General features: G+C 37.2%; 1 protein-coding gene across 1 annotated transcript in view; it reads left to right on the top strand.

Moving 5' to 3' along the window:
- Positions 1-14,413, top strand: part of AOPEP (aminopeptidase O (putative)) — a 202,189-nt gene that overhangs the window by 50,230 nt on the left and 137,546 nt on the right. The window contains exon 6 of the mRNA XM_081318746.1: positions 12,969-13,158. Coding sequence (XP_081174872.1) covers positions 12,969-13,158 — 190 coding nt within the window. The remainder of the gene's footprint in view (positions 1-12,968; positions 13,159-14,413) is intronic.

Genomic DNA, 14,413 nt, shown 5'->3' with positions numbered 1-14,413 from the left:
GCCAAACTTTTGGGTTGTCTTTGGATTCTCTTTAAAGATTGCCTTAGTTTCAAGGGAGCCACTCATCCATAATTAGTTTTTACAAAGAATTGCTAAAGGGACATGGATTCTGCCCATTATGTTTGTTGGCTCACATGGAATGTTCTTCTAATACATAAGGAGCGGATTCGACCCACCAAACTGCCGACCTTCTGATCGACAAGCTCAGCGTCCTAACCCACTGAGCCACCGCATCCCTTTAAGGGAAGGAATAGTAATGTGCAATATCCAAAGATACTAACTTAGAAACCAAAATACTCTTGCTGATTGGAATAGATAGAAGGCACAGTTTTAAAACTTACAGTTAACATTTCAAAACCAGATTTACAGAAATGACTTCCTTAACTTTGAAATGAATCATATGACTAAAATAAGGAATGGTGCGTATTTGCTTCTTTATATTGTAACCTTTTCTTCTAGAAAACATTTCTTTTGCTACACGTGTTTAAATTCAAAGAATTTTGATTACAGTCGGGAGAACACTTTGTTTTCATTTGATGGTGTTACTTAATCTCTTCCCAATCAAGGTGAAGTAGATTTGTGTTCTCACTAAGGCTGTGAATATAGATAAAGGTGTATTCTATTAACCTCAAGTTCTAATGCTAATGCTTTTGCTGTGCTGTAATTGCTTAATTTACACATGTTGTTCAGAGGAGCAATTTCAAACAGTCACTAAATGAACTGCTATAAGTCGAGGACCACCTGAACTTTTCCAACAGATAATAAGAGGAGTGTCTACCTGACACCATGCTTAATGTCCTTCTAGTACTTGTTTTGATATCTTGCAATTCCCCAGCAAATAAAAATATGATAAAGAAGCCAGAATTTAAAAAGGAAAAAAAACTTTGCAAAATATGGCACAGTCTAGTGTGTTTTTTCCCCTTGCATGATCAAGTTTTCAAATTTATGTCAGCTGTTAATCATGTTACTCTTGAAGCATGACTTAAAGAAAGCTAGCTTTCATGAAGTTAATCTGTTTTAGTCTGTTTTAAACTAAATGAATACTAAATGAATTATAATCACAGACCAAAATGTAAGTAAGTAAACAAATACCACATATAATTTTCAATATACTATGAGCAGGAAACTAGCATTTTGGGGGATAAATATTCTGCTTCCTTGTAAAATAATTACTGTTCTTTGATTGTGGTGTTTGGGTTTAGGTATTTAGAAGATATCTACCATTACATTCATCAGGGAATAGTTTTAATTAGAGGCAAAATTGTTGCATTTATCTCTATAAAAGTAAAATAAAATGTAATGTACAGCACTGTTTTAATCTCACCAACAAATTCCTTAATTGTGGAGGATGTTCCTGAATCTGCTTTTCAGAACTGCTTCAGGAAAAATATTGATTTGAGTGATCACAAACTTTCTGTAATATTTGGGGAAAGGGAAATACACAAGACACACAAAAAAATTGAAGAAATTACCATAACATGTCTTCAGTAAACATCTCAGTCCTGCTGGAAGTCTCGTATGTTCTCTGAATTAATTTAATTTCTCAGTTAAACATTAATGTATGTTTAGAGGACTTTTTAAGTTTTGTATCTATTAAATCAGAAAAGTGAATCTGAGAACTAGTTCTCAGTTTTTCATGCTCTGTTCTGATTGGGTTTTAAAGGCTATTTTTTGAAGCAAAGAACACAGAGAACAGATGAGATACGATTAGCATAATTTCATTTGTAGAAAAGAAAACCCAAAGATACACATGTAGATGCTATTTTGTTTTTGAATTGAGTTGGAAGGTGAAGCCTTACCAAAATCCAACTTTTGGGGAGAAATTGCATATATATCTCTGTAGTGATAAAGAAATAGCTATTTTATATGTAGTTGTTATTGGGACGCAGTGGCTCAGTGGGTTAGGACGCTGAGCTTGTCGATCAGAAGGTCGGCAGTTTGGCGGGTCGAATCCCGAGTGCCGTGTAGCAGAGTGAGCGCCTGTTACTCGTCCCAGCTTCTGCCAACCTAGCAGTTCGAAAGCACGTCAAAATGCAAGTAGAAAAATAGGGACCACTTCAGTGGGAAGGTAACAGCATTCCGTGCGCCTTTGGCGTCTAGTCATGCCGGCCACATGACCACGGAGACGTCCTCGGACAAGCGCTGGCTCTTCAGCTTTGAAACGGAGATGAGCACCGGCCCCTAGAGTCGGAAACGACTAGCATGCATGTGCGGGGGAAACTTTACCTTTACCTATGTAGTTGTTAGACATATGTACATGTACAGATGGCCAGGTGCAAGAAAGGTGGGCAGGGAAGATGAAAAAAGAGAGAGAAGAACCCCCAGAATTAGCGTATACATTAGGGGATAAGACACAGCGAGGAGAGACAGGACTGATTGGAGCAAGTGGAACAAAACAAGCAGGGAAAGAAACAATGGGAAGGAAGAGGGCGATAGGATTAAAACGCGAACAGGGAGAGGCGGGCCGACTAGAGCAACTACGGTCAATTAGAACAGGTGGGCCCATCACACGATCAATGAGTAGGGCGTGAAGTCAATTGGGTTTATAAGCAAACTCCCCACCCCCTAATGCCTGCTCTGATGACACTGACAGTGGATCAGCGAAAGCTAAGATAGTCGATTTTTAGATTTTATAAATGGTTGATTTTATTGTTTTATGGTTCTTAAACAATAAACATCTGTTTTACAATTATCCTAGAGTTCAAGAATTTTATACCATTGCATAAATATGCCTGGGATTTGTTTTTTTAGAATTATTAGGGACATATGTACATGTGTACACACAGAGAGACACATACACACACAAATACGCATGCACATATAGATATATTTAAAAACAAGGTGCGGTTTTCACTTCTTTTCATTCTACTCATGAACCTGTTCTGGCCTGTTTTGGAAGTTTTGCAATTTGGGTTCATGTTGTGTTACAAACTGAAAGCATAGCACCCTGAGGCTCTCCCAAGTTTCAGGAGAACTGGTCAAATCATAATCATACTTGTTTCAACTTTAACCAAAGAAACAAGTTAATGACACTCATTATATTCTCCTCAATGTTAAAAGGAAGTTTGATTTGATCCATAAAAGAATGTTGGGAGAGGCCAACGTTCCATCTAGAAAACATGGTAGTCAAGTCATATTTGGCTACATAAGCTTCCATGAACCTAGGAAAAATCTCATATTTTTGTCTTCTTCACTCCAGGGCAGCCAGGAGAATAATTTAGCTTTTAAGTATAGTTTCATTAGACCCGTTTCTGATTGTGATTGCATATGAACCAGAAACTGTATTTTGCAAAAAGCTCTAGTCTACTCTTAAGCAAGTCTCCTACCACCAACCCAATCAGTAGTGGTTGTGTGAAACCATGATTCTTTATACATAAAGGAAACAGTATAATTGAATACTATGGATTCCTTTTGCTGGCTTTATTGAAGCAGGAGATAGCAATAGAAATTCAAGTTTCGCTTAGGCCTGGAGACCTTCACATCATAATGACAACCAAGGGGAAGGAGGGGAAGTCAAGTGCTGGAAAGATGAGAGGTGAATGACAACAGTAGCTGAAGAAGAGAAAAGGCAACAGTCACACTAGTTTTCCCCAACTCATCCTATAACTTCGGTATGAAATCTTTCCAGAATTTGTTTTATACCAAACCAGAATGATCAAATATTTCTCAATCTGAGAAGGACTCAGTAATACTTCCAAATCCTTTTTAATTCACTGTCACCAAATTTATCCACTTAAAATTAACTAAGTCACCAAATACAGCAGGACAAGGTGTCCTGATGAACAACTTGATAGAGTTTAAGAGTGGAAAAAAGAATTTAAAAGATAAACAAGTAAGAGAATTCCCAATGCAGTTGAAGGACAAATGTCACTATGAAAGAAACCACATCATAGTGGTGGGGGGAAGAGGGAATATTTCAATTAAAGTAAAAAATGAAAAGAAACAGCAAGTGACTTTTTAAAATGACAGTAAATGGAAGTGGATTGACTATATATCCAAGGCTGGATATATATATATATATGCTTGGGATATATATATGCTTGGGACAGACCTTAGGAATGGTTGAACCAACCTGTTGCTGTGGGTATATGAAGATTACCAAGTCCTGAGGGAGATTTTGAGACACTTTGGATCTTTTTTAGGGCAGCAAATTCAAACAAAAGAAGGTTTGGGGCAGCTGTATGAGTTAATGGAGAGATCCTTGGGGCAGGGGCTTTGTGGGTCCAGGGTGGAAGAATTAGATTTGGGCCCATACCAGATTATGCGGCTGCATGGATTGCAGGCTGAAGGCTATGCCTTAAAATTAAATTTTCTTCTGCCGATCAGACTTTTGACCAGCTCATGTATGCTGCGTTGATGTATCTTGCTTCTTTTTTCTCAATATAACAGACAGTGTGTTACCTTTCTTGTTGCTTAAATCTAAGAACTAAGTATTGAGAACCTGAAAATATAAGCTCAGCTTAATTTTTTCCCCTTGTCATGCAAGATATACTTAAAATGCAAACTCCTTACATGTGTCTGTTTCTACATCGTAAGTTGCTCTGTTTAGTTTCAGCCAAATGGCCCAAAGGCTGCCAGCAGTATGTCTGGAATGTTATTTACTTGATCCATTCAGGGCCATTTCTTTGTAGTACTGTGTAGACCACAGTTAGGGGTCATTTATCCAAAGCAGTACCCCAAGTTGTATAGTTAGTCCTCTCAGTGGGGGTTTGTAATAAAAGGGAGTGTCTCATTATGTGTTTTAGCTTCTGTGCTTTTGCCCAAGTAGTACCTTTTTTATTCTTCATAATTTGACTTACGGTTGTTTGGCTAGAGGCTAGAGGAGGTGCTGTTTATTCTTTCTACTTGTTCTCTGTGACTCTATTCCTTTGTTAATATTTCAGTCTCATGTAGTGTCTTTTGTGGTAGTTCTTTTAACAGAATCTGACCTTTTTTCTTTTTTTGAGTGGGAGGTGGATCATTGATGCATGTGTTTTTTGGTTACTGGGTGTGTTTATTTTCAGCAAGTTGAAACCATAGTTTTTCCAAACATGGCTGTGCAAGCAGATGCCAAGAGAGAAACTTGTTTAAGGAGAAGTGTGGGTGTTCATACATTTTTGAGGAAAGGGTTGGGTTGGATAATAAGAGCTTTACAGAAGATGGATTATTGCATCTTGGAAATATCTTAAGAACATATTTTATGGAATATGTTGGAAAGATGGAAAGAAGACACCTATATACTATATTTATAGTTTGTATTTATGGATCCATATATTACACTGCGTTGAGCTATATGATTCTTTTTCTGTGGTTCTTGACAAGTTACATCAATTTTGAGGAAGTGCAGGACAGTCCTGTGGAACTTAACTACCGGTATATAAAGAAAAGCAAATGTAGTCCATGCCCTCAGTGTTTCTAGTTTCAGACTTTCAGTGACAATTAATGGCAAACTAGATGTCTCTGAAGGAATAGGTGTGGCATTGCAGTGAAGATTAATGGCCAGGTGCTGAATTCTGCCAGATGAAATCTCTCCAAAAAAGAAGAGATCATGAGATTCCCCTCATGTCCTCCAGAAAGCTGCTCCTCATGAGTAGATTCCAGAAAATGTGATTTTTGTGATGAGCTCGATGAGTCGAGCAATTGGGAGTTGAATGATTCCAACCAAGTAAAAGGTTTGATTTTGGATAGTTACAAACAGACCAAGGTTGCAGATGGATTTGAAATAAGATTCTAAAATTAATTATAAGAATGCTTTTCATGGGAAAATGTTTCCCTTTTGAATTGTTTTTTTAAAAAGAGATAGTATGTTGGAATGTGCACCTGCAGGAGCAGTGGGGAAGACTTTTGGTAACACAGCACTTTCCCAGAGAGAGGACCAAATTAAGAGATTGCACAATGGAGAAGAAGGGAAGAAGATAATCTCTCAGGATATATCTAGTAGTTTAGAAATTATAACTTTAGTTTGGCAAGATTCTGTTCATTAGACAGAAGAACTATACAAGAATGAGCTTAACGTCCCAGATAACCACGATGGGGTGGTCACTGACCCCGAGCCAGACATCCTAGAACCGTGGTGGTGAACCTATGGCACACGTGCCACGGGTGGCACGCAGAGCCCTCTCTGTGGGCACATGCACTGTTGCCCCACTCCTAGGCCTTCAGCTGGGTTTTATAAAACCTTTTCGCTTTAGGCCTCTGCTGCCATGTGCAAAAACAAAAGGTTCAATCAGTCAATCAATTTCAACTTCTTGTGGGAAATCGCAAAGTTGGAATTGATTGATTGAACTTTTTAGTTCCACCCAGTCTGCCATTACCACTGCAGCCATGCCCACCCAATGGGCCATGCCCACCCAATGGGCCATGCCCACCCAATGGGCCATGCCCACCCGGCACCATGCCTTCTTAAATGAACAGTGCAAAGAAATAGAAGAAAACAATAGAATAGGGAGGACCAGAGATCTTTTCAAGAAAATTGGAGAAATGAAGGGAACGTTTAATGCAAAAATGGGCATGATAAAGGACCAAAATGGCAGGGACCTAACAGAGGCAGAAGAGATTAAGAAGAGGTGGCAAAATTACACAGAAGAACTATACAAGAATGAGCTTAACGTCCCTGATAATCACAATGAGGTGGTCACTGACCTCGAGCCAGACATCCTAGAATGTGAAGTGAAGTGGGCCTTAGAAAAGCTGAGCAACAACAAAGCTAGTGGAAGTGACAGTATTCCAGCTGAGCTATTCAAAATCTTAAAAGACAATGCAGTAAAAGTGCTACACTCAATTTGCCAGCAAATTTGAAAAACTCAACAGTGGTCACAGGATTGGAAAAGGTCAGTTTACATTCCAATTCCAAAGAAAGGCAATGCCAAAGAATGTTCAAACTATCACACCATTGCACTCATTTCACATGCTAGTAAAGTTATGCTTAAAATCCTACAAGCTAGACTCCAGCAGTATGTGGATTGAGAACTACCAGAAGTACAGGCAGGATTTCGAAGAGGCAGAGGATCTAGAGATCAAATTACCAACATGTGCTGGATCATGGAGAAAGCTAGGGAGTTCCAGAAAAACATCTACTTCTGCTTCATTGACTATGCTAAAGTCTTTGATTGTGTGGATCACAACAAGTTGTGGCAAGTCCTTAAAGAGATGGGAGTACCAGACCATCTTATTTGTGTCTTGAGAAACCTATATGCGGGTCAAGAAGCAACAGTGGAGAACTGGACACGGAACCACTGATTGGTTCAAATTGGGAAAGGAGTCCGGCAAGGCTGTATACTGTCACCCTGCCTATTTAACTTATATGCAGAGCACATCATGAGAAAGGCAGGGTAGTTGAATCAAAAGTTGGAATTAAGATTGCCAGGAGAAATATCAACAACCTAAGATATGCAGATGATACCACTCTAATGGCAGAAAGTGAAGAGGAACTAAAGAGCCTCTTGATGTGGGTGAAGAAGGAGAGTACAAAAGTGGGCTTGAAACTTAACATTAAGAAAACCAAGATCATGGCATCCGGCCCTCTCAATTCCTGGCAAATAGATGGGGAAGAAATGGAGGTAGTGACAGATTTTATTTTCCTGGGCTCCAAGATCACCGCAGATGGGGACTGCAGCCAAGAAATTAAAAGACGTTTGCTCCTGGGGAGGAAAGCTATAGTAAATCTAGAGAGCATACTAAAAAGCAGAGACATCACCCTACCAAGAAAGGTGCGTATAGTCAAGGCCATGGTTTTCCCAGTTACAATGTATGGCTGTGAAAGTTGGACCATAAGAAAGGCTGAGCGCCAAAGAATTGAGGCCTTTGAACTATGGTGCTGGAGAAGACTCCTGCAAGTCCCTTGGACTGCAAGGCGTTCAAACCAGTCAGTCCTAGAGGAGATCAACCCTGACTGCTCTTTCGAAAGCCAGATCGTGAAGTTGAAACTCAAATACTTTGGCCACCTAATGAGAAGGAAGGACTCACTGGAGAAGAGCCTAATGCTGGGAAAGATTGAGGGCAATAGAAGAAGGGGATGACAGTGAATGAGGTGGCTGGATGGAGTCACTGAAGCAGTAGGCATGAGCTTAAATGGGACTCCAGAAGATGGTTGAGGACAGGAAGGCCTGGAGGAATGTTGTCCATGGGGTCACGATGGGTCGGACACAACATCACAACTAACAACAATGACAAAGGATTGAACATGATTGATCTCACTGTCTCATTTCTGAGCTTGGGCCTCACAGATAGGGGACTTTGGAAGGTATCAGAAGAAACTAAAGATTACAATTAAAGAAAGAAAAACATTTAAATTTGATTTTATAATACATAATGAATGAAATACTTTAACATCAGATGTATTGAAGGGTGTTTGTGAAAAATAGACCCAGAAGTTAATATAAAATGTCTGCTATTATAGACAAAGTCTGTTTAAAAGATGTAATGGAAGATGAACAGATTTTGCTGGACAAGATTCATTCTGATTTGAAACTGGATCTAAAAGTAAGATGTGGAAAAAGATGCTGCATTGCATATAAAACTAGCTGTTATCTTAATAATTAAAAGGAATACAGAAATAACAAAAAAGAATATTTGGGATAATTTTATTATATTGGATTTACAAAATAGTCTTGTTAACGATTTTAAGGAGGTTGTGAGAATGGACAAATAAAAGAATAAAAATTAAAACCCAAGTTCTAGGACAGGGTTTGAAGGGATTAAAGATCAAGATTGTTGAAGTAAAAGGAGAGAATATAAAGTTGGTTTATTTGATTAACATTTATATAACTATGTTGCTATCTCTGGTAGCCCTTAATGGACTTTTGCTGACCATGACTGAACAATGAGGCTTTAAAGATTTGTTTATAGATAAGAGATGGGATGTGGAAACAAGACATCATTATTATATTTTAAGAGAAGGTGAGAAGTTACTAAAATTGTTTATATTTGTTATGAAAGAAGTCATTTTTATATATTTCTTTTCTTTTACTTTATTACATTCTTATTATCTCTATGTTTTCTATTCCTCTTTCCAATCTTTTTTCCTTTTCTGCACTTTCTATTTTTTCTTTCTTAAAGAAAGAAATTAAATATCACATGCTTTAATGTCTTTAGTTTGTATTAGTTCTTATATTTTTAATTTCAGTGTTTAATAAAAATATTTAGTAATGCTTTCATATTCTTGCATGATGCCATTTGCTAAGAAATATGATACTGTCTATGTAGTAGGAGTTCTTTTGTTTTAAAAGTCATAAAATCTAAGGCCTGCGATCTCCATCTTAGATGTGCTTAGCTGTAGTAGAAAGCTGGCTATTATGGCAAGTGACTGATCTGTTCTGTGAGACGTGCACAGACTAGAAGCTGAGAAGAATTTTGGGTGGAAATTAATTTAAATAAGCTTAGGATGAAATGTGGGTGGACGATAATGACTTACATTTCCTGCTGGGATTGTTTTACTCACAAATCTACGCTCCCTGAAGCAAATAAACACATTTGGTTTCAGATTTCTCTTTCACCTGTTCTACACATATAAAACTATTTCTAGGGAATTTTATTTTTCCATTTTCTGGAAATCGTATCAAAATTTTATTTTTAACTGAATTTGTAAACATTCTTGCTCTCTAAAGTTTTAACAAAAATGTACTTCTTTGCAGGTACTGTTCTTTTTGTGTGTGCAAAAGATACAATAAATTACTAGAGCTAGAATTGATTACAATGAATTTACATAAACAAACTGTTTGTTATGCTTTGAACCATTGCTATATACCAGGAATTGTCTGGAATCCTGTCTTCTTTAGGGAAGAGCCTACCTGGCTAAGTCTATCCTTTGCTGAAAGGGTATGAACTAAATAAGGTCAAACCTCACCTTAAGAAATAATTTGGCTCAACTTTCCCAATTGGCTACATTCCAGATGTTGAATTTCAACAACTGAACTCCACCCCCACCCCCTGCTATTATGCTGCATGCTTAGCTGGTTTCCAGTACTGACATTTAGATTACAGAATTAGCACTTAAGGAAACCTAGTCTTGTACAGAAAGTTTTATGAAGAGAAGGGTGAGGGGTGACATGATAGCAGTGTTCCAATATCTCAGGGGCTGCCACAAAGAAGAGGGAGTCAAGCTATTCTCCAAAGCACCTGAAAGCAGGACAAGAAGCAACGGATGGAAACTAGTCAAGGAGAGAAGCAACCTAGAACTAAGGAGAAACTTCCTGACAGTTAGAACAACTAACCAGTGGAACAACCTGCCTCCAGAAGTGGTGAATGCTCCAACACTGGAAGTTTTTAAGAAGAGACTGGCCAGCCATTTGTCTGAAATGGTATAGAGTTTCCTGCCTGAGCAGGGGGGTTGGACTAGAGGACCTCCAAGGTCCCTTCCAACTTCTTCTTCTTCTGATGATGATGATGATGATGTTCTGGTTGCACAGACAAGCATTGTTTCTAGGTGCCATAAAACCTATCTTGCAAGTAATTACAATGCCAGATTAGCAGGGGTCTTCAAACCTGTCTTTTTTATGACTTGTGGACTTCAACTCCCAGAATTCCTCAGCCAGGCATACTGGCTGAGGAATTCTGGGAGTTGAAGTCCACGAGTCATAAAAGGGCCACGTTTGAAGACCCCTGCAGATTAGTAAAGTAATCTGGTAGGCTAGAATCTGACATTTTTAAGGCAGGCAGTATGCTATCATTTTGGAAGCTATGGGAGAAGGAGCTTCAAATTGACAGATTGAAAAAGTTGGTGGCCAAAGGATGCAGAAACAGTGTTGAGGAATGGACAAGCCTTCCATTTTAAAAGAATCCTGCTGGGAGATGTCCAGAGCTGCTGTAAACTTTACCATAAGTAGCGATAGAAACTTTGAGCAATCAGCAGAATCTGACCAGAATAAATTCCCTCAGGTAGTACTATAAGCTAGAAGTGATTTAAGGCTGAAAGCTATGTAGTATTTGTGTCCGGTTGGGTGGTAAAGGCTAGGAAAATTTGATCTATGATATTGATTTAGCTGAGGAAGAATTTTCAGGAAACCAGAACTGTGTTTAAGCATGGATCTATACGACCCAGATGAATAAAAAATTTAAATATTAAGTATATTAGTCCAATTACTTACATGAGGAAAATGAAACTGTTGCTTTTTATATGGAATGTTGAGATTGCTAATTTATTAAATTCTAAGTTCTTAAATTGAAATTTGTTTCTTAAACAATGTGACAAGAGAATATTATAGTCCTCTTTCTGTATGAAGGATCATTATAGCATGAGTTTTAAAACATTGTTTCAACAGTATTTGGAAATACTAGATAAGGATACTATTTTAAAAATACTTTTTTTTGCAAGCTCTGTCTTTTCTGCTACAAATCTGTCATTTTGTGATTCTATAACTTTTATAGTTTTATAGTTTTTTATATTTATCATTTTATAACATACACGTACTAAATACATATATTAGATGCAGTATTATATCAAGGAAAGGAAAGAAAGGAAATGTATTTATCATTAAATTTATATGCTGCTTAACCTCTCACTGCAAAGCAACTTTAAGTTCACATTTAGTGCTGACGTATGTCATTACTAGAATTAAAAGAAGGATTAATCTAACACGTAATAGGAAAGCCTGCAGTTCTTCATTCTCACTTTAATTCAATAAGTCTATCTTGTACTAGATATGAGAAAATGGCAAATAAATGATTCAGAAAATTTTATGTTCACCTAGACCTTGGGGATAGGGTGATTTGTGGAGCTGATGTTTTGTTTTTCTTTTTTATCTTAACTTGATTTCTTTGCTCTTCTAACCTGTTATATTTGTATGTGTGTGTGTGTGTGTGTGTATGTGTGTTTCTGTATTGTTTTGTTCCTATGATGTTTTTCTTCATTTTATTGACTACCCATAGTATTCTAAGGCTGGTTGTTGTATCTGTTGTAATGAGTTTGGCCTTCTTACATTTAATCTGAGTCCCATTTTTACTATGTTCCTCCACTTTCATTACTAGACCTTGCAGATCATTTGCATCTTAAGCTATCCAAGAGTGTCATCATCATAGTATAGGTTATTGATGTTTTAAAATCACATTCAGCCTCTTCCAATTAATTCTCTCCCAATATATATTCTGTATGGTTTGAATAAGTAAGGGGAATGCATATAGCTTTATCTCACTCTTTTGCCAACCTAGCGCCAGCCTGTTTGACAATTTTCCATCCAGTCTATGGCTTTCTGTCCTTAGGATAATTCCCATATCCACCTCTAGTACTAGTAAATGTCACAGATATTTATGTTACAAATTCTCCACCAAAGATTCCACACTAGCAGCCGTTTTTATAGTTTTCCTCAGATATGGATACCCAACATCTTTCCGCAAAAACACAAAGACTATCCAAGGCAAAACAACCTTTGGATTGTTTATAGAGATAATTTTATGAAATTAATAAAAGAAGAAAATAGAGCTTGAATAGGAAGCTTATTGCTACAATGATAATTTCTTCTTTGACTACACAGTCATCTTAAAAGAATATTTATTTGTAAAGAGTTGCATACAGTAGATTATAAAATATGGGCTGTTAAAGGCTTACTTTACTCTTACAGTATTTGTTGTTCTAGCTTATAGTTTTCAGCACTTTTTACTAGGTGCACTTGTCTGTCTTTTTTTTCCTTTTTTTGTTTTGATCTTTAGTTAAGAATACCTGTGGATTACATTCACACCTAGCCTTTGTTTAAGTATAAATGCTTCCATTGAAATAAATTGGCCTTGTAATTTGAAAAATACAAAACATTGGTTTGGGTTACTTATTACAGGTAATAGACATTTGATGAAACAAACACTTGGCAGAATATTTGGTTGGAATCCCAGCCAGAAAACAATAAAGTGCAACCTAATTCCTAAAAATGTCTGAGCTATAAACTAGCTGTCATGGCACAGCATGCATATAGTAATAACAGGCTGACAAGACTAAATAAAGTGTGTGTATTTCTGTAAACACAGCTCCATAATGTACTTTCTCCTTCATTCATATTTCGCAGCCCACATATCATATTCCTGTCACAGAGCACATTATCTGGAGAAAGCAGCCTCTGCGGAACACGACTGTGCCATGAAATTGCTCATGCCTGGTTTGGCTTGGCCATAGGGGCTCGTGACTGGACAGAAGAATGGCTTAGTGAAGGATTTGCTACTCACTTAGAAGATGCATTTTGGTCAGCAGCACAAAAGGTACAGTTAGAATAGTCTGTAATTAAAAAAAAGGCAACCATTAGTTTATGCCGAGTAGGCAACTATGGTCCCTTTATAACCTGTGGACTTCAACTTCCAGAATTCCTGAGCCAGTCATACTGCCATCCTGTTGGATTAGGCTACACAAAATATCTTACTTAAGTTAATTGCAGATCACACATTTAGACTGGGGTTTCCAATCTTGGCAAGATGTGTGGACTTCCCCTTTGAGTCCATAAAAAGCTACATTAATGGCTGTGAGTACAATGTCTATTACCACAGTGTCAAGAGAGATGGGCAATATTTTTAGTGTCCTTTATCATCATGTGGAGACTTCACTGTTTAAACTATGATTTGTAGTGTAACAAACTGGAATGTTCACTCCCATTTCTCTTTGTATTAGTGGGTCAGTAGATTAAAAAGAAAGTGAAGTATGAAGCCTGAGCCCAAAATTATAGCTCATTGCACTCAAACCAAAATCATTGAGTACCTTTGGATTGGGTTTGTTGCTGACTTCTGAATTATTGTACAATAAACATTGACTCCTAATTGCAATATTTCATGAAACTTCTTTTGCTGTTTGATTTTCTGCTTGATGAAGAAGCAAATGTTCAGATCACTTACTGCTTGTCAACATTCTAGTTGACTAGAACAAAAGAAATGACTTAAATCATTCCTGTCATCAAATGTCAATAAATGCAAGAATCCTGATTCTAACTGTTGGGAAGGGGTGGGGAATTGTATCTATTTGCAAGGATGCTAACTAATAGCTGTCCTAAATTCCTTGTTTTATAACTGTTTTAAGGTGAGGTTTGTTTAACTTCCATCAGTGGGAATTGTTTTATTTGATACTTTAATGGGATAGGACCAAAAATTGTTTGAGAGACTTTCAAGAGCACTGCACTTATTTTTAATTTTATGTCTAACTCTTTGGTAATTTAGTTGTTATGAACTAATTTAATCATATACATATATACATATATTTGTGGAAGAATAAATAAGGCATGAAACCTTCTTTACCACAAGTGGAAAATTATTTGTTGACTAATTGGCCTACAACTCACTGTTAGATAATATAATATATATTCTTGTGGGTTGTGGGACAAAACAAAAATTAAAGCTTTAGGATGAATCGTCCACATCTTCTGGTTTTTAAGGCTACAATGAATAATAAAAACAATTCTACAGAAATGCTATGCTAAGTCTTGAATACACAATTAACTTTTTTTTCAGTCTTCGAAGAAAAACTATCCCG

This window comes from Vipera berus, assembly GCF_964194415.1.
Source record: "Vipera berus genome assembly, chromosome: 2".
Lineage (NCBI taxonomy): Eukaryota > Metazoa > Chordata > Lepidosauria > Squamata > Viperidae > Vipera > Vipera berus.
Note: the sequence above shows the minus strand (reverse complement) of the source record. Positions and strands in the feature narration are given on the sequence as shown.